General features: G+C 37.5%; 1 protein-coding gene and 1 long non-coding RNA gene across 2 annotated transcripts in view; one reads left to right on the forward strand and one right to left on the reverse strand.

The window, feature by feature from the left end:
- LOC115945933 (uncharacterized) overlaps positions 1-18,223 on the forward strand; it is a 38,333-nt gene that overhangs the window by 5,240 nt on the left and 14,870 nt on the right. Inside the window, exon 2 of the long non-coding RNA XR_004080116.2 lies at positions 5,561-5,677. This is a non-coding gene — a long non-coding RNA (uncharacterized lncRNA). The remainder of the gene's footprint in view (positions 1-5,560; positions 5,678-18,223) is intronic.
- Positions 525-18,223, reverse strand: part of COL5A2 (collagen type V alpha 2 chain) — a 127,951-nt gene continuing 110,252 nt past the window's right edge. The window contains exons 38-54 of the mRNA XM_005145591.3: positions 17,250-17,303; positions 16,329-16,436; positions 16,166-16,219; positions 15,772-15,825; positions 14,565-14,726; positions 14,349-14,456; positions 13,231-13,338; positions 12,994-13,047; positions 12,563-12,670; positions 12,366-12,419; positions 10,913-11,020; positions 9,983-10,036; positions 9,174-9,281; positions 6,918-7,209; positions 6,121-6,308; positions 3,070-3,294; positions 525-2,263 (exon numbers count right to left, since the gene is read on the reverse strand). Of these exons, the coding sequence (XP_005145648.1) occupies positions 2,117-2,263; positions 3,070-3,294; positions 6,121-6,308; positions 6,918-7,209; positions 9,174-9,281; positions 9,983-10,036; positions 10,913-11,020; positions 12,366-12,419; positions 12,563-12,670; positions 12,994-13,047; positions 13,231-13,338; positions 14,349-14,456; positions 14,565-14,726; positions 15,772-15,825; positions 16,166-16,219; positions 16,329-16,436; positions 17,250-17,303 (1,986 nt within the window). The 3' untranslated portion in view covers positions 525-2,116. The remainder of the gene's footprint in view (positions 2,264-3,069; positions 3,295-6,120; positions 6,309-6,917; positions 7,210-9,173; positions 9,282-9,982; positions 10,037-10,912; positions 11,021-12,365; positions 12,420-12,562; positions 12,671-12,993; positions 13,048-13,230; positions 13,339-14,348; positions 14,457-14,564; positions 14,727-15,771; positions 15,826-16,165; positions 16,220-16,328; positions 16,437-17,249; positions 17,304-18,223) is intronic.

Raw genomic sequence — 18,223 nt, forward strand, 5'->3', positions numbered from 1 at the left:
TCTCAGGGAACCAGTATCATAAACTCACACCTGAGTCACATATATAGAAATTATTTCATGACAATAAAAAGAAATTACAGAGTTCCAGCTTGGGTAATAAAACCAAACAGATAACATCAGTGTGAACTTGTCAAATTCCCTGTTCCCAGTTTCTACTTACGTGTATGGGCAACCTTGAATATTACAAAGCTCCTCTCTTTCAGAAGGAAAGGAATATAAATTTTTGTCTACAATGCAAATTTATGTTTTGTCCAGAAACTTATCTATCAGTGATAACTTACATTGACAATGGAAATTGGCTAGGTCACATTGTATTCAGTCTTGAATAAAAATTCTTCTTCTCTGGAGTCTCAAACAATACTAGAGACAGCTTTAACAGGACTGCTGGCGATTACTTCATACAAACAGATATCAATCTTTTAAGAACTAGCCCAGAGGGCATTATTTAAAATGCCCTCTTATTCCTATGTGTAAATTACTTCAGAAAAATGTATTGCAAATCAGTCATTCAAACAGAAACAAAGCAAAGTTAAATACTTCTATCTTTAATTTCCTGGAAATAATCTCATATGGGATACACTGGAAGGAATTCTACAAAAGGAAACCACTTGCATAAAGAGAAGCATGTATTTAATTAAATGCTTTGCAAAGATACATGAATAAAGCTATGTGCATGACTTTCTTTAGGGATGGCCCCAGCTGTTTATTTTCTTTATAAGGAACAAAAAAAAATGGAGAGCACAGATGCAATAAAGAAACAACCTAAATAAGTTTGTACCCACATACTTTACAAAATAAAGCATGCTAGTGGTACAAAACATTCTATATACTGTATGACCAACAAATAAATGCACTGTAACATTGTTCTCTCAAACACCATAAACCTAAGAGCTAAGCTCTGAAAATGACATTGACAGTAGGCATCTTTCATTTCATCAGCCTTCTAGAGAGTTATTTAGCACCATCACTTTTTTGTTGATTTTGCCCTGCCTATCTCCTTTCTTGAAATAACAACAGAAGCATAGCACCTTTTAATATCTAAAATAGAAACAGGAATCCTATATGCATCCCAACTTCCAGAGATGAGGTAGCTCATGCTAAGAAATGATGGAACTTTCTTGCCTTGACAACTCAAGGCCAGTAAGTCAAATTACTGGGGATGCATGTCTGGATGTCAGCTAAAACCAATGAATTTCTGAACTTACTTTCTTTTTATTAGCAATTGGTCTGGTATACATGTGAATGACTTGCAACATATATAAATTGTAAGACATACATAAGTAAGACATTTGTATCATTTGCTATGTAATGGCTTCTTAGATGGACAAGTATTGGAAAATCAACAAGTACTGGGTTTAAGAAGTGAAGATTAAGGGTAATTTAATGGAATTACACAGATACACTGTGAGAAGTGACGTCTGGCCTTAAGATTTCAGACATGGGACAACCCTACTGAAAACTCATATTTACCCCAGTAGTGTTTTTACTTCATAAATTAATCATGGATATGGAATACTCTTCTGAGCAGACTATTACATAGAAAGTGCAAGAAAGACAATGCCAAATTAAGACGATCTTGTATGAAGACATAAAAAATGTCTTTTGTCTACAAAAGTCAGATTTCTGTGAATGGCTATTATACTGGCAACAACAGGAAGACAAGCTGGGGTAGAAGGAGTAGGTATGATTGAAATGTAGCCAACAGGTCACAGAAGTGCTCTACATTTCTGTTATTCAGTATACATCCTAGCAAAAGAAATAATCCTTAGAGCTTTACATAGTCCCACATTAAAACTACCTATTTTGAACACCTGTAAATTTCAAAATAATTTGAAACAAAAGTGAGGAAAAAGATTCATATTACTTTTAAAACATGGTCATCAATCCTCTTAAAATTGTACTGCTGTACTAAACAGTTTCAATCATTTAAAACAGAAGGTTTGAAAGTAAAATAAATATTCAAAAGGAGGCCGGGCATTTAAGAAGAACTGTATATACAATGCTGATCCAATATCAGCCATTACTTCAAGAGTCTCAGGATTAACTTCAATCAGTCTAAGTTCATGTGTTTAATTGCTGCTGTTGCTGGGTAGTGTGTTAGTTTCCCCCCTTCCTCCTACACAAAGCAAACTGGCCCAATTTCAATTCCAAATTCCTGGTCGGTACTGCCAATGTCCACCGGTGCCAAATCTATGATAGGTAAGCGTGCCACATTCTGCGTTCTGTACTCAAAAACAGTCTTGCCCACGTTCCCATTACGTTTCTGGTGGAGAAAAAAAAAAGAAAAAAACGTAGCCAGAGCTCATGTCAGAAACAGCCCAAATTCCAGCTGGTGAGTCAGGTGTCTGATAGGTCAGAAGAGACAACAATAAAGGTTGTTTCTTTTGCTAAGCAGCAACCCCTGCCCTGTACTGCACCTTGGTTATTTTAAAATGTATGTATCTTGCTCTTACAGCAGTGAACAGACACGTCAGATTGACACACCAGGATTTCTCCCTCAAGCTGGACTGATTTTTCTCTATGTTATGAAATCCTTCTCTATGTTTTAATATGCACCTGCACACACAACCTTGGGCCATATTACTTTAAAGCACAGAGAGTACTCTAACTTTTCAAGTGCCAAACTAATTTTAGAAATATTTTGCCACTATCTAGGACTTGGCTGACAATGCTACTGAACACAAAAAAAATTACTACTTCATTATGCCCACTTAAGTATATTGAGGACATTTTCCTTTCCAACTCAGTCACTCACAGTACCAGCGAGTTTCCTCCAGTGTATTGCTGCAATAATCTTACCCATCTGGAAGCTAAATGCATGTTGTTATCTGACCAATTTGTGTGATTACACACAATTAAACAAATACTAGGAAATGCAAAATGCTCATTGACAAGTAGTAATTTGTAAAAAACTTGTAAATACTGCAGACTTCTATTATGTGAAGAATTCTAGTTAAATACCGATTTGATCAGTTACTTCTATGATTCATAACAAAATTCTGCAGCATTTTAATTACTTCATTCTATGGATTTTTTTCTAAATACAAATGACAAAAAGGCCAAACTTACAGAGCAGCTGTCATGAAGAACAGTGTATCTGAATCGGCTGTTGCCCTCTGCTTTTATCTCCAGGTCATTAGCCCCTTTCAGAATCACAGCTTTTTTAAGGTTCTTTGTCTGGTCATCCATGTATCCAACACTGTTCTGACAGATGTAAGTGATATTCTGGGAAGCTTCCTTTGATAGGAGGCGCAGGAATGTCATCTGAGTAATAGCTGTATCCCCATACACAAACTGTGAAGATAAATAAATAGATCAACATGTATTTCATAAAAATGAATTAAGAATGCATGAATTTTAGAAACATGTATCATTACCATAACCCTTTCCAGACATGACTAACAGAAGCCCCATTACATGGTTTCTTTTGTAATATGCTACCAGTTAAGGACAAAGAAATGTAGACATCCTGTAACAGGGGTCATTTTGGAGAATTTTGACCATAAAACTGTGCAGCTGAACAGCTCAAAGGCAGCTGGGCCCCCACAAACACACCAAGTTCTGGAATGAATTCTGCTTTGTTTCAAAACGGGATTCAGTAGAAGTTAAACCTCACATATGAAATGGTGCATTAGAGCAACCTCAAAGTAGGTAAGAAACATCAAGCACAGAAAACCCGTTTATAGTGTATCTGCTATACTGCAACTTCAGCAACTTGTTTTCTATAGGCTTTGTAATGTATTTAGAGGCATCACAAACAGCCAAAGTTTAACAATATAAAAAATAATTGTACATTTGCGTAGGGGATTTATTAACTAATTAACTTTCACAGAAGCTTGACAAATGTTTTACAAAGAGACAGTGTTTCTGTAAAAAAAAGAAGCTATTTTTCTATTAATAACAAAAATTCTGAAATTCATGAGGGTTTTTTTTTTCTTCCTGTGCTGGTTTTATTTTATTCATGCTTTATGAATCATTGCAACATAAAAATCAATAGCCAAGATTTACTAAAAATGCATACATTTCACTGAAACTGGCAAAGAAAAGAGAAAAAAAATCTCCTACATTGACACTGCAATTTTATACAAGATGTTTATCCTGCTTAACAGTCTCAGACACACTTATTATTTAGAATCCATAAGGAGAGCATCTAACTATTACACAAATACTACTATTAGTTATAAAACCTGACAGAGTTTTCAAAAATTAAATACTCCTTATAGTATTCCTGAAGATATTTTCTTCCTCCAAAATGCGTCTGACTTACAAAACCCCTATGTGTAGCTCTGCAGGCAGCTGAACATCAGCTCTGACATCACAGAATCACAGAATCCTGAGGGTTGGAAGGGACCTCAAAAGATCATCTAGTCCAACCCCCCTGCAAGAGCAGGGTAACCTAGAGTACATCACACAGGAACTTGTCCAGGTGGGCTTTGAATATCTCCGATATAGGAGACTCCAGAACCCTCCTGGGCAACCTGTTCCAGTGCTCTGTCACTCTTACAGTAAAGAAGTTCTTCCTGATGTTAACGTGGAACCTCCTATGCTCCAGTTTACACCCATTGCCCCTTGTCCTACCACTGGATATCACTGAAAAAAGCCTAGCTCCATCATCCTGACACCCACCCTTTGCATATTTGTAAACATTGATGAAGTCACCCTTCTGTCTCCTCTCCTCCAAGCTAAAGAGACCCAGCTCCCTCAGCCTCTCCTCATAAGGGAGGTGTTCCACTCCCTTCATCATCTTTGTGGCTCTGCGCTGGACTCTTTCAAGCAATTCCCTGTCCTTCTTGAACTGAGGGGCCCAGAACTGGATGCAAGATTCCAGATGCGGCCTCACCAAGGCAGAGTAGAGGGGGAGGAGAACCTCTCTTGCCCTACTAACCACACCCTTTTTAATGCATCCTAGGATGCCATTTACCTTCTTGGCCACAAGGGCACATTGCTGGCTCATGGTCATCCTCCTATCCACCAGGACACACAGGTCCCTTTCCCCTTCACTCCTTTCCAGCAGGTCAACCCCCAACCTGTACTGGTACATGGGGTTGTTCTTCCCCAGGTGCAAGACTCTACACTTGCCCTTGTTGAATTTCATCAAGTTTCTCCCTGCCCAACTCTCCAGCCTGTCCAGGTCTCGCTGAATGGCAACACAGCCTTCTGGTGTGTCAGCCACTCCTCCCAGTTTAGTGTCATCAGCGAACTTGCTGAGGGTACACTCAGTTCCCTCATCCAGGTCGTTGATGAAAATATTAAACAGCACTGGTCTGCTGAACTTAGTAATAACTGAAAACATCTCAAGAAAGAAATCCATACCACATCTGTTCTCAATATCACATGTTCTCATTTGTTCAAGTTCTGAGCTGCTTTCAGGAATCCGGTTGATAGCAAGACTGTTTTTTACTCTCCAAATACTAATTTAAAGATATTTAATTACTCCCTAATGAAATAACAACTGAAAATATTTTCTGTGGCTTTGATTGGATAAACTAGGTATAAGAACAGCAAAAGCTAGTTATTTAATTATGTATTTTGCATATCATAAACTTCTGTTATTTGTCAGGATCATAAAGCTGCCTTTGAGAAGTTAACACAGAGGGGAAATGCAACAGAAAACTGAGTGGAATTTTTGTCTGCCTGGAGACCGATGAGTTCAGCATGGAGCATCCTGACACATATGGTAATACACTTTCTTTAAAAACTGATTTCTAAAGTTAAGTTTTGTATTTTTTTAGGAGTAAAGAGTTTTCCAAAAGAAAGAGTAGAATTCAACTAAAATGGCAGTGGCTTACATCTTGTATTATGGTAAAAGTACTTTTTTTAAGGACAAGGATAGCAAGTTATTACAATAGGCTGCTAGAAATGTTAATAATTTTTGGATCAAGAGCAATAAATCTCTTCCAGCAGTGGTCTACTTGTAGCCAACTCTGCCTTAGCTGCACTTGCTTTGTTTTTCCAAGTTCTTCCTCTACTTACTGTAGCATAATAATAACCAATTGAATATAATCCAGTCAATCAATAGTTATAACGTTCTGACTGTAACAGAATCTGCTCAGAATAGTAGATGAAGCTCAAAACCAGAAAGAAACAAGTTTCATAGAAATTTTATATATATTTAATTACCTGTGATCCTCTATTCATATCAAGGCCATACCAAATGGGCTTTAAGTCAGATGACCTGCTAGCCCACCATGTTTTACGTGGTATAGTAGATGGGTTTGCAGAAATACAGGTCTCTCCAGTTTCCATGTTACAGTATACTTTTATAGCATCTTCAACGCATCCTTGGTTAGGATCAATCCAATATTCACCTACAACGAACACAAAAAGTTTCAGAAAGTGGGGCAAAAAGCTGGTAAGGCTTGCCACAGATTATCTCTAACTTTGTTGATTTATCTGCATATAATCCATACAAATTAGGAAAGCTCCTAAATGGCATGTTAACGCATTAGCACCTATAAACTGCTAGTATGGAGCAGCAGCAGCAGGAGAGAATTCTGGACAGAAAGCATTCACAGGTTGTCAGCCCACAGGTAACATTTTGAGCTAATGTCAATTAAGCAAATATTCACAACTGGTGTACCAATGTATCTCTGTCACAATATAAGTAGCATTCCATGGTAATAACCCTTTCTGGAGTAACATTTTATGGAAGTCTAAAATATTTCAGATTTTAAAATACATCTTAATAAAAAACAGAATAAATGAATACATAAATGAGTAAATAAATTAATGAATAAATAAATAAATACAGAATACATCAGCATATACCACTTATTGGCGAGAAGGAATACATTTTTGTGAGACATTTTCAAGTTCCTAGTGTGAATATCAATTTAGGCCATCAAAAATCTGTATTATATATTTTTTTCCAATGTACAAGTATATATGGGAAACAAGACAGCATTATCTATACATACCGCTCTTCTTGGATGGGTGGCACAGCTTCAGGTCATCACAAGTCCGTGCTGGGTGTTTCTTTGAACCATCTGGGCTGCGCATAGTCTCAATCTGGCTGCTCAGTGACTTCAGTGTGGCATGGACTCCTGGGTCTGTTTTGTTATGGTCATCTGGGGCTGCTTCATCTTCAGTAAACTCTGGTAGCGGATCTGCCATAGCATCATCGTAGTGTCCCATAATGTCACCAATGGCAGCAGTGAGGTGGCCTGGAGGTCCTGGAGGACCAGGGGGGCCAGGATCACCTGGAGGACCCTAAAGTTAAAAAAAAAGAAAAGGGGGCAATAGAGGAAATAGCAGAATAAATACTACACAAAATGATAGTGTCAGTCACCCTAATGCACAAGGTATATTCAGATACAGATAGACAATTCCCATTTCCAGGAACAGGGGTAAGAGATTAAAACAGCATGTGAGGTACTCCCGCTGCTTCATGCCCTTTCTGCCTTTCTTAATACCTTGCTCAACTTCATATCACTCATCATTTCAGACTTAACAGCTAGAAGTCACCAAGGAATGGCCTCATTCCATATTTTGTTAAGCCATCTGTCCCTCCTTGTTCAAATCCCTACCCAGTAACTTTACTTCTTAAAGTGCTTCTTAAAGTAGAAGTAAGTGATTTTTAGAGCAATTGAAAATTCTTGCTTCCCCTGAGTCACCTCAGGCACATTTTAAATTAGTAAAGCTTGGATAGAAAATTTGGCACTAGAAACATCTGTACATTCATCCTGCACAGTCCTGAGATTTCTGACCACAGATATGTGAGATAGATAGAATCTACATCCTCCTAACTTGGCAGAGCAAGCATTTTCCTGACTTAGTAGATTTTCCCAAATGATGGGTTGTGAGGTCCTTCTGTCAACCTGCCTGTGACACTTGGGGAGCTAAATGAGTCTTGACACAGAAGATATCTGTTAATAAAACATTATCTCCACCTGCAGGTTCTGCCAGCTCTTCTTTGGCAGCAGAAAGTCTGTAACATGCCTCCATTTGAAATTTAATGCTCTGGTGCATCAGACAATGTATCAGAATATAGCATTTCCTTTGAGAGTAATTAATTCACAACTAGTGGTCCAAATGCTTACCACAGAGCACACACCCAAGCTTACACACTCTGCGTGTGACAAATGAAATCTCAAACTTTTATTTCTTGCTTTTTGGTTCCAATTTATAGTTGCATGCAATCCACCATGGAAAGCAAACCTAAAAATACTGGTACATGCTATTTCTTTTACTGTCTCATGACACAGATGAAGTAACTGGACACACATAATCTTGTGCTCTACCACAGACTTTTCATTCAAGTCTTGGTGCCTTGACAAAAGTGGAGATACTGATAATTATCAGAAACTGATATGAAAAAGGGAGACTATAAGCACATGATAAACAGAGGAAAACTTATGTCTTATGAAACAGAATAGCAGCAGAAACTGTCTTCTTTTTCTCACTGTTTTATTCTACCTTTTCCACTTTTTCCCCAAGAGAATCATTCATGTGATCATCCTGATCATACTTTCTCAAATCCCTCTAATTTTCTAATTTATCTTCTTTGGTATAGCCTACCTTATGTTTTACAGCTTAGGGTTTTGTGAATTGGTAAATGTGGAATATGGTTGGCGTATTTTTCAAAGGTTTAGTACTTCTTTCAAAACAGCAAATATACTTTTAACTGTCATGGTTGGTATCTGTAACCCCAGATCAGCCTGAAGGTCAGCTAATATGAGTGTTACAGTTCGAGCTGCTTATTTGGACTGAAGGATTTCCTTAAAGCATGATGGAGTATGCTGCTGGCAATCAGTCACACAGCTGTTCTAATTCAGTGCCACCTTTGTGGGACTACTGGCTTTGAACTGCTCCAGATTCCAGATACACCAAATGACCTATGCTTAGGCCTGAAGTTTTATAACCCAACCTGCCAAACACCCATGCTGAACTGCAAATCCATCAGGATCCAGTGAGCTAGCTGCAGTAATAGCCCCCGGCTTGCCTAGGGAAAGCACAGGTAGATCAGACTGGGATTTTCATAAATCTGGAAGATGAAAATGAGTAAGAAACAAGCCCTTTCAATACACAGTTACTCTGGCTATTTGTTGGAGAAATTGTATCAAATCTTACCATTTGTCTTGAGCTCATGGATGTTTGAGAAAGTGATGCAATAGACTGTAAAAAAATCTGGTTATTTAAGGGCAACTTTTTCCCTCATATTCCCATCAACTTACCTCAGGTCCAGCTTCTCCTACACTCCCTCTAACACCGGGAGGCCCAGTTGGTCCAAGTGGACCAGGACTTCCATCTTTGCCAGAAGGACCAACTGGACCTGGAGGACCCTAGGAAGTGTAAGAGAAAGAAGGAATGTATTTTAGCATTTAATAACAACAAAGCAGTTTACAAGCAGTAACTTTTCAGGAAGCAATACAATTATTTGTGTCTATTACAAAACTTTCTAAAATCACCCTTTTACTTCTTCTCTAAAAGTAAGAAGGCAGTTTCAGTGCTTGTGTTCTGAAGTGAATCACCTCCATGAACATACTGTGGATCAAATGCATACTTTTTTCCTGTTACAGAAAAACAGTTACATGGGCTTAATTCCAGCTGCTACATATACTGGAGTAGCTGCTATACCCCCACATGTATATAGACTAAGAGACAGACCGTCACTTGGGAAAACCAAGGGAAGTCGTAGTTCTCCTTTAATTTTGGGTGAATGACATATGTGGGGATATGACAGGCAAGAGTAGCAATTAGCAGAGGTGCCACATATATGGCTTTGCATTTGCTGCAGCAAAATTGTCTGTAAAAAGAGACTGTAGCCCTGTAGTTATTCTGCAATAACTTCTTTTTTTCCTAGCTATAAACTACACCAGTGTCAAAATTTTACTACATTAAATGAAGTAATGACTCTCAGCAAAAGAGAGTAATCATGACATGATACCGAAGTCAATAAAAGTCAGTGAAATAAAAGTGAAGCAGAAATAAAAATCTGACTTGGACAAAAATAAGCAAGAAAAACCTTAAACATAATACTCACCCGAGGGCCAAATGGGCCTGGAATGCCAGGACTGCCCTGTTCACCAATAGGGCCCTAAAAAGAAGAAATTATCATATCATTGTAACATTTAAAGCATATTCTTTTAGTTTTAAAGAATTAGTTTGTGATATATACGATTCTGTAGGAATAGGATTATAATATACCTAAGCTATCAGTAGCACCTTTCCCTCTTAACAAGTAATTTTCATTCTACTTTTGTCACAAAGTAACAACTAATCACAATTTAGATTAATAGAATTTACTGGTGCTCGGTTATACCTAAAGTTGTTTCTGCAGAAAGGCCTTGCTTTCATAACATTTAGAATCAGATTGGCTTACAAAAGATTAACTGACAGCACTACTATGAAATTGAAAGATGCTTTGGATGTGGGGTTTTCTTGTTGACTCTTTTCTTGCATGTTTAAACTTCCAGCTCTTGCACAGAATCAGTGAACAAATGTAAAAAAAACCATAAGTTTTCCACAGCATTTCCGTTCAAATGCCACTGAAATGAAGTTTTTGAAAATATGAGTGAGATACTGTCACAGTACTACCAGGATTTTGCGTTTGATACCTTGACTGTAAATTGTCCAAACACTGGCAAAAAGCATTTCATACTCTAATGTACTTATCTGAAACTATCAACTTTTGTTACCAACTTGTGTGGACAGGTTATAGACTCAGTGATTGGCATACATGGAACAAGAGTAGGAGAACACATATATTGCAAAGAACAAGTTTACTTCATCATGCAACAGTATTGCAAAATTACATTAAAAATGTTAACAAGTACAGAGAGTCCACTCACAAACACCTTGTGGGGGAAAAAATAACTCATGTTTGCCTTTTTTTCACTTTAAATAACTATGTTCCTGATACATTATTTAACTTTCAAGGAAATAAAATTATAGTAAAAACAGAACAACTTACAGGAGGACCTGGAAGACCTTGAAGCCCAGTGAAACCCCTGTGTCCTTTCTGGCCCCTGTCACCTCGATCTCCATTGTCACCTTTGTCACCACGAGGTCCTTGGGGACCCTGTAAAGATCAGTGCTGAAATGTAAAATTCTGAACTGAAAAAAAATCCCCAGCCTCAAAAACCTCTCACTTGCTTTTAGACACTGCATTTAGACCCCCTTTACTTCTAAAGATAGAAAGAAGGTCATGCTGGGGCAGCTCCAAGAACTAATTTTTTTACCAAAAAAATAAGTACATAATCACAGAAAATGGCACTATACTTAATTGTAGTTTAGCTGTGGTAAATTTAGTATATTTAGCTTCATAATACAGTCACAAAAAGCTTGCAGTAAAGATACTATATAATTTACTTAAAATTTGTAAGATTGAGAATTTTTTTTTGTCTTACTGGATATGGCAAACGATTTTTGCAGATGAGATTGAAATATTGTGGATCTCTCACAAACTCATAATGATAAAACATATTTTCAGTATGAAATCTTCCATCTTGCATCTTCACTTCTGATAGCTCCTGTCACCTTCACTATGATTAAAATGCAGCTGAAGTTCCATTCCCTAACTACAGACAATATTGTTCAGGCTCCCGAGTACAAATAGCTTGGTTCTATTCCCATCACAACTTCACTTTTTCAATTTTTGATAGTTTTAAACTTTTTATACTAATTCAAGAACCACCCGAAAACACAGCTTCTGCTTTCAATTCTGTATTTCTCAGCCCAAACTGCATGCTAAATTTCTCAATGCCAGATTCCAAATAGCTTATCAATGGCATCATTATTACTAACTACTCAATAAATCTTTCCTGTATCTCATATGACATCTGCTTAGGGACAGGACAACATTCTTTTGAATTTCTCAAGATTCCAATTAATTTTTTGTTCCAAGCTTGGATTGTAAAAGAGTTATGTAATGTAAAAAGATGGGGTTTGTTTGTTTTTCCATCTGGACTGAAGTCAACCTCCTGAGTTTCATTAAAGCAGTTTCATGGGAACAGGTGATTTTGTTATATTTTTGCCATTTTTGTCAAAAAACGTGCCTTTTTGTTCAGCATTCATTTCCTTACCCCTTATTTGAATTGTCAAACACAGACTCCAGGAATTTGCTAACTGAAATCCTACCATCATCTGGACAGCAACAAACTCCAAATAAATAGGCTTCCAAAGCATTCATTATATCTTTGCAGTGTCGCTAAAAATAGTCTAGAAATACTAGTGCATCCAAATAGATTTGTACAGGTTTGCAGCTCAGAAAACTACCTGCATCCACTTGCAATCCAAACATTAGAAGCTGAAGCCCTCACTAGAAGTTGAAGCCCTGTTTAGCATTCTCACTTAGGTTCAATTCCTCATGCACTTTCCTTTAAAAAGTAACTCAGATCAAACCAGAGTGACCATGGAGTACTTACAGGCAAACCTCTTTTTCCTGCACGACCTGGGGGACCCATTGGACCTCGAGAGCCCTACAAAGATTGCATACAGAAGATACATGAAGCAATGCACAAAAGTAAACACAAGTTTGTTGTTCTGTTGATTGTTTGTTTTTGGTTGGTTTTTTTTTTTTTAATTTAGAAAGTATTAAAAAAACCCCCAAAACCTCACTTACAGTTTCACCTCTTTGACCTGCATCTCCTGGAGGGCCAACAGGACCTGGAGTTCCTGGGCCCCCTGGGGAACCTGGTAAGCCTGCAGGGCCAGGTTCACCACGATCACCCTGCAAAAGATAATTTCAAAATTATTGATCTAAAGAAGACTAGACTAGACCAATATAACAGGACTCTAACACTGCTAATCTATTTTGTATCAATTAGAATCCACAAAGATATTAATTCTGTAAGAACTCAAGTCTGAGTTTGTGGAGACAGGTGTTCTTAGCCAGGTATCCTCAAATTTGAAAGGCACTACTTATTCAAAGCTGTGATACAATTTCAGAACAAGTTCTCCATTCAAGTTAACTGCATGGAGAGAAAATCTACAGTAAGTCAATAATGAAATGGAGATTTCCAGAAGTGACTTAAGAAAACAACATATTCTTACACGCTCTCCAACTGCTCCATCTCGTCCAGGAGTACCGTCATTGCCAGCAGGTCCCTAGAGTTACAAAATAAAAATAGAGAGTATTGATCAACTCTGTAATTTTGAATTGCCATAAGAACTAGAAAGTTCTCCACCTCTAACTTCAAGTCAGGGAGAATAATCACTGGACTGGTTTTTTTTTTTTGTTTCTTTGGCTTGGGTTTTTTTTTTTTCATATTATGAGGTTCTAATACTTACCTCTGGACCAGCTTCACCTACAGGCCCAGTGGCACCTGACTGGCCAATAGGTCCTGGGGGACCTTTATCACCAGGTGGCCCTGTGGGACCTTGTTTTCCTGGTGTCCCCTGGAAAAGGTGAGAAATATATCAAAATTCTAATCACAAAACAAAGAAAGCACAAAAAAAATGCTGCTGCCTGCAAAACACTACTCATTAATCCAGTCTGAAGTACCATTTTTAACTTCAAACCTGACAATTAAGGAATATGTTCTTCTAGATTTTGAATATATATTTAATTCAGTGTGTATTTTTAAGCAGTTTAATTGTGTTATCTGCTTTTGAGTAGGCTTTTACTGACTAGGCACTGCACTCGAAATTGGTATATCTAGCAGCAACTCTCTTACACACAAACTCTCCTGATATATCAATATGTCTGATGGCATTACCTGCAATAGGTAATGTCTTTCTCTTGGAATAATATAATGCAGTTTGAAACAAGTAACATGATGTTTTTGTTGCTGTTATTGTTTTTTTTGTTTTGGTTTGGTTTTTTTTCCCTTCATCTCAACACCAACAGACTTTGTTAGCCTGAAATAATTTCTGATCCAGTGGTAATGGCAGATCCTCCATACCATTCCTTTTAATAATAGTCCCTTTAATGATTTGATCTCCTGAATCATAAGACTATACAATTAAATATCTATAAATCCTACCTTAAAGCAAAGTGAGCACAAATGGCAATTTTGAAGACCATAATTCACAATTTATGAAATAGCAGTTACAGGGTATTTACTTATATTCAATGGCCTTTGGGAACCTAAATGAAAAGTCTGAGATTTTTGATTTTTTTTTTTCCATTTTTTTGTTTTAGTCAAATAGGAACATTCTGGCTAGAGGTCCTAATGCCACTAACCACTTCCTCTTTATCCAACCTGAGACCTTCCCTTATGGCAGAAACAAAATCTTCCACCTCATGCACCAGCCTGGGATTTAACTATTTACTATTCTCTCTGTATTCTCTCCTACAACTGGATTTTTCCAACTTTCTCCTTGTGCTATGGGGCACTATGTTCTGAATCCCACAAAGATTATAAGAATGCCCCAGCTGGTGGCATATTGAATTGGTTGTTACTTACTGCAGGACCTGGCAGCCCTGGCATGCCTCTTTCCCCTCGTTGTCCTGGCATACCAACAATACCTCTTTGACCAGTAGTTCCTGCTGGACCAGGGGGTCCATCTGGGCCCTGAAATCCACAAAGAATAAAACATTACAGTAGCAATAAGGGTTAGTATCAATGAGACCAAGCCTAGAGCTGGCCAAGGAAGAGTTAGTAACATCAACCAGGACTTACCGGCTGCCCATCATCCCCTGCATCACCCTTGTCCCCAGGACCACCAGGAGGCCCAGCTGGCCCTCGATCTCCCACACGGCCATGAGAACCGGGATCACCACGAAGACCTGGAGGACCTTCTTTTCCTGGCTCACCAATAGGCCCAGCAGGCCCTGGAGCTCCCTAGGAAAATTAAAACACCCCGTTACATTGGATCTTTTTCTGATCAGGACAACCAGATTCCAAGGATTGTGTTTTGATGAACTAGAAATGGGCAAATGCTAAAAGAAGGCCCAAAGTGTGACTGAGTTAAAAGCTTATTAAAAGCTTATTAGCTCATAAACAAGACGAAACAAACATCAAATTATGTCCAAGCTCCTCTCCAATTTGCAATTCCAAACTCCTTTCTTATATATATATTTTTTTTAACTTCGGGTGTACAACTGCTGCTAAAAAACTCTCCTTTGCCCATTCTTCCCAATATCATCAACCTAAAGTCTACATTCAAACTTTCAGATTACATAGCACAAATTAGCATTTTAAATGGACCTTTGTTAACTTTTCAAATACTTTTAAAAGACTTCACATGCATATTATACTTCCCATAAATGTCACATTTAGATAAACTCACAGTGAATGCAATCAAAACATTAAAAAGCATAGAAAGAGAGTGACAGGTTTTTTGTGTGGAGTTGAATCCTCGCTTGTTGATTGACAGATGATTTTTTCATGTGTGTTTCTGAAAATGTTTAGATTTAAGGAATTCTGTGCGTTTTTTTAATTTATTATTATTATTATTTCTTTTAATGGATTTTATGATCCATCAATGAAATAGCCTGGTAGGGGGCCCTTCCTTTCCCAGAAACTCTCCTAACTTCAGTCACCACTGAAGGGACAGGAAAGTATAAAGTGCAAGACAATATAGGTTCTTGTGTTGTTCTGTAAGCAGTTAAGTCATTAGAGCAGCTCAAACAACTCGAAGACTACTTGCAGTGTAAAATCTTGCACTAATTTGCACACACTGACACCAGATCAAGCCCAAGACTGATGTGTTTTATTTAATACAGTTGGATGTAAGAATGAAGTCACAGAAGTCAGTGCTGACAAGCTGTTATCTATAGCATCAGGCCATAAAACACTTCTTCACCTTTCCTGCTTTATTCAGTCTTAAAGTTTTTAAAAAGGAATTTATAAAACACACCTATTGGGAATATGAAACTTGACTTACAGTAGGTCCTGGAGGCCCAACTCTTCCAGCAGATCCTGGGAATCCAGTAGCACCCTAAAAAAAATACATCTTAATGCCAACTTTGTTGCAAGAATTACTGAACTGGGTACCTCAGATGTTCTCAGTTGAATTAGTAAGCAAATAGTAATGATATATTATAATTAACTAAGTTAGTATGTAATATAGAATATAGTATACATTATTATATCTAATGTTATTATAGATATTAAATACTATAGAATATACCATACATAATAAATATATAATATTGCATATTACATGTTATGTAAGTAATTGCAGACTGAAAACCAAGCTGAGATGAGGAATGATACACACATAAAATTTCAGGATTAAATTATCTTCAGCTGAATCACAAAAATTAAAATCTACTCACAGGTGGACCCTGAGTTCCTCTACCACCTTTCAGACCAGGAACACCTGAAGGACCCTAAAAGGAAAGGAGAATGAGAGCGGTGATAGTGAACACCCAGAACATTTTTTAAATAAGGAAGATCAGCCTATGCTGCTGGTTCTCTGATTGTGTTACTTATACTTACTGGTGGACCAGGAGACCCAGCAAGACCCTGTGGTCCTGGAGATCCAGCATCTCCTTTTTGTCCAGGTTCTCCAGGTTCACCTTTCACACCTGGCTGACCATCAGGGCCCTGTAAGAATATTTAGGAGAGAAATAATGTATAGGAGAGACATTAGGTCAGAGAATAGCAAATCTTTCCATCCTAAAAAAGTAATTTTGTAGGGAATTTCTAGAAGGCAAAAGGTAGTAGGAGAATAAGTCAGCCCGCAAAACACATTGAGCATTTGCATAACAGTTTAGTTGAAGAGAACTGTAACAGTTCACCACAGTCTTTGGAAGATCACAGATGAGATTTTCTGAGCAGTCTGTGAAGTCAGAATTTCCATTTAAAATATTCTCTTATCTAGCTCACATTTTTTTTTCTTCAGTTTTTCTATTTTCCTCATCATCTATTACATACTTAAAAGTAAAAGGGACTAAAAAGGCATTGTCTTTTCCAGTCTTGTTTTTTTTCCTCCAAAGGAAGCAGGTGCCTGATTTTTTTTGAAAGGTCTGATACAGAGTATTTAGGCTGTGGGAATGTTTAGGGTATTCATTAGAAAACTCATAAACCTTCAATTTGGTCCATCAGCTCATTCCAGCCTTCACTACTCATGGCACAAATCTTTGCTGCCTTCAGTAGATGACACTTTATAACTTGCCTCATTCTAATCTCAAAGGAGCAACATAGCATATTCATGAAAATATGAAATCTGGTGAACAATTACATAACTTTATCAACAAAATCACTTTTCAACTGTCTAGGGTGTTTATTGGCCTTTTACCTGAAAAAGAAACAGCTCTTTCTGCAACAAAAATGTTACTCACGTTCCTGAACACTGCAGTATTACTCATAATGAAGGAAAGTAAGCATGTCAAAGCATTAGTGTCACAAAACACATACCGGGGGACCAGCAAAACCAACAGCGCCAGTTGGGCCATTTTCTCCTCGGGAACCCTGGCCAAAAAAAAAAATTAGAATAATTCTATTTAACAATTGTCTTTCTATATACAGAATAACTCACAGAAGGATGTTAAGTATTTATTATCATAAACATGCTTACACTTTTGCTCTATTAATCAGAATTAATGAACTTTTAATCATAAAATAATGCTAGCTGTGATGTTAACATTTGTCTTGTGTTCAAGTCTATATTCAAACTTTCAGAATTTAGAGATGGAGGGCATAAGCAAGCACTAAAAGCACAGTAGGTGAAATTCTGCTCACAACTACTTCCAGAGATGGCACAATTAGCTGAAGAGCACATATTTTATGCATATTCCAATGAGATAGACTGGGAAAAAAACACAGTAGTTCAAACATGTATTCTTCTACAAGATCAAATGGCAATGAGCTGCTTCAACTGAGTTTTCCACACAACATTTGTTTGGAAAAGAAGGAGCTGAAGGCTGCCAAGATCCAGCACTCCCTAAAGGGGTGGAAGCTGTTCCTGTTTATACTGGAAATAAGATTGCTCTGATTTATGACAGAGACATAATCAATTCCAAGCAGTATGAAGGATCTAGAAGGGCTAAGCCTCTAATTCCCTAATCAAAGTCAACCCTTAAAATCACAAATTAACAGAATATGACAAGAGTTAACTAGAGGAACTCAGGTATACCTCTGCTCTTTGTCCATCTAGACAGTTGTATGTTTACAGTAGTATCTGGTATAGACATGCTTTGAACAATTAAAAGTGGTGGTGCACTTTCAGGAGTGAGGTAAATGAGGGTAAGTCTCTGTAAATTTTGCCCTAACACAAGTATAGGGCCAAGGGAAAAAATCTGCTAATTGTTTTTGCAAGTGCACAACATCAAGAAAGAGCTACAGATTTTATCTACAAAGGAAGGTGAGGAAAAAGAGGAAAATATACTGGC

The sequence above is a fragment of the Melopsittacus undulatus genome, chromosome 8 (assembly GCF_012275295.1).
Source record: "Melopsittacus undulatus isolate bMelUnd1 chromosome 8, bMelUnd1.mat.Z, whole genome shotgun sequence".
Taxonomy (NCBI): domain Eukaryota; kingdom Metazoa; phylum Chordata; class Aves; order Psittaciformes; family Psittaculidae; genus Melopsittacus; species Melopsittacus undulatus.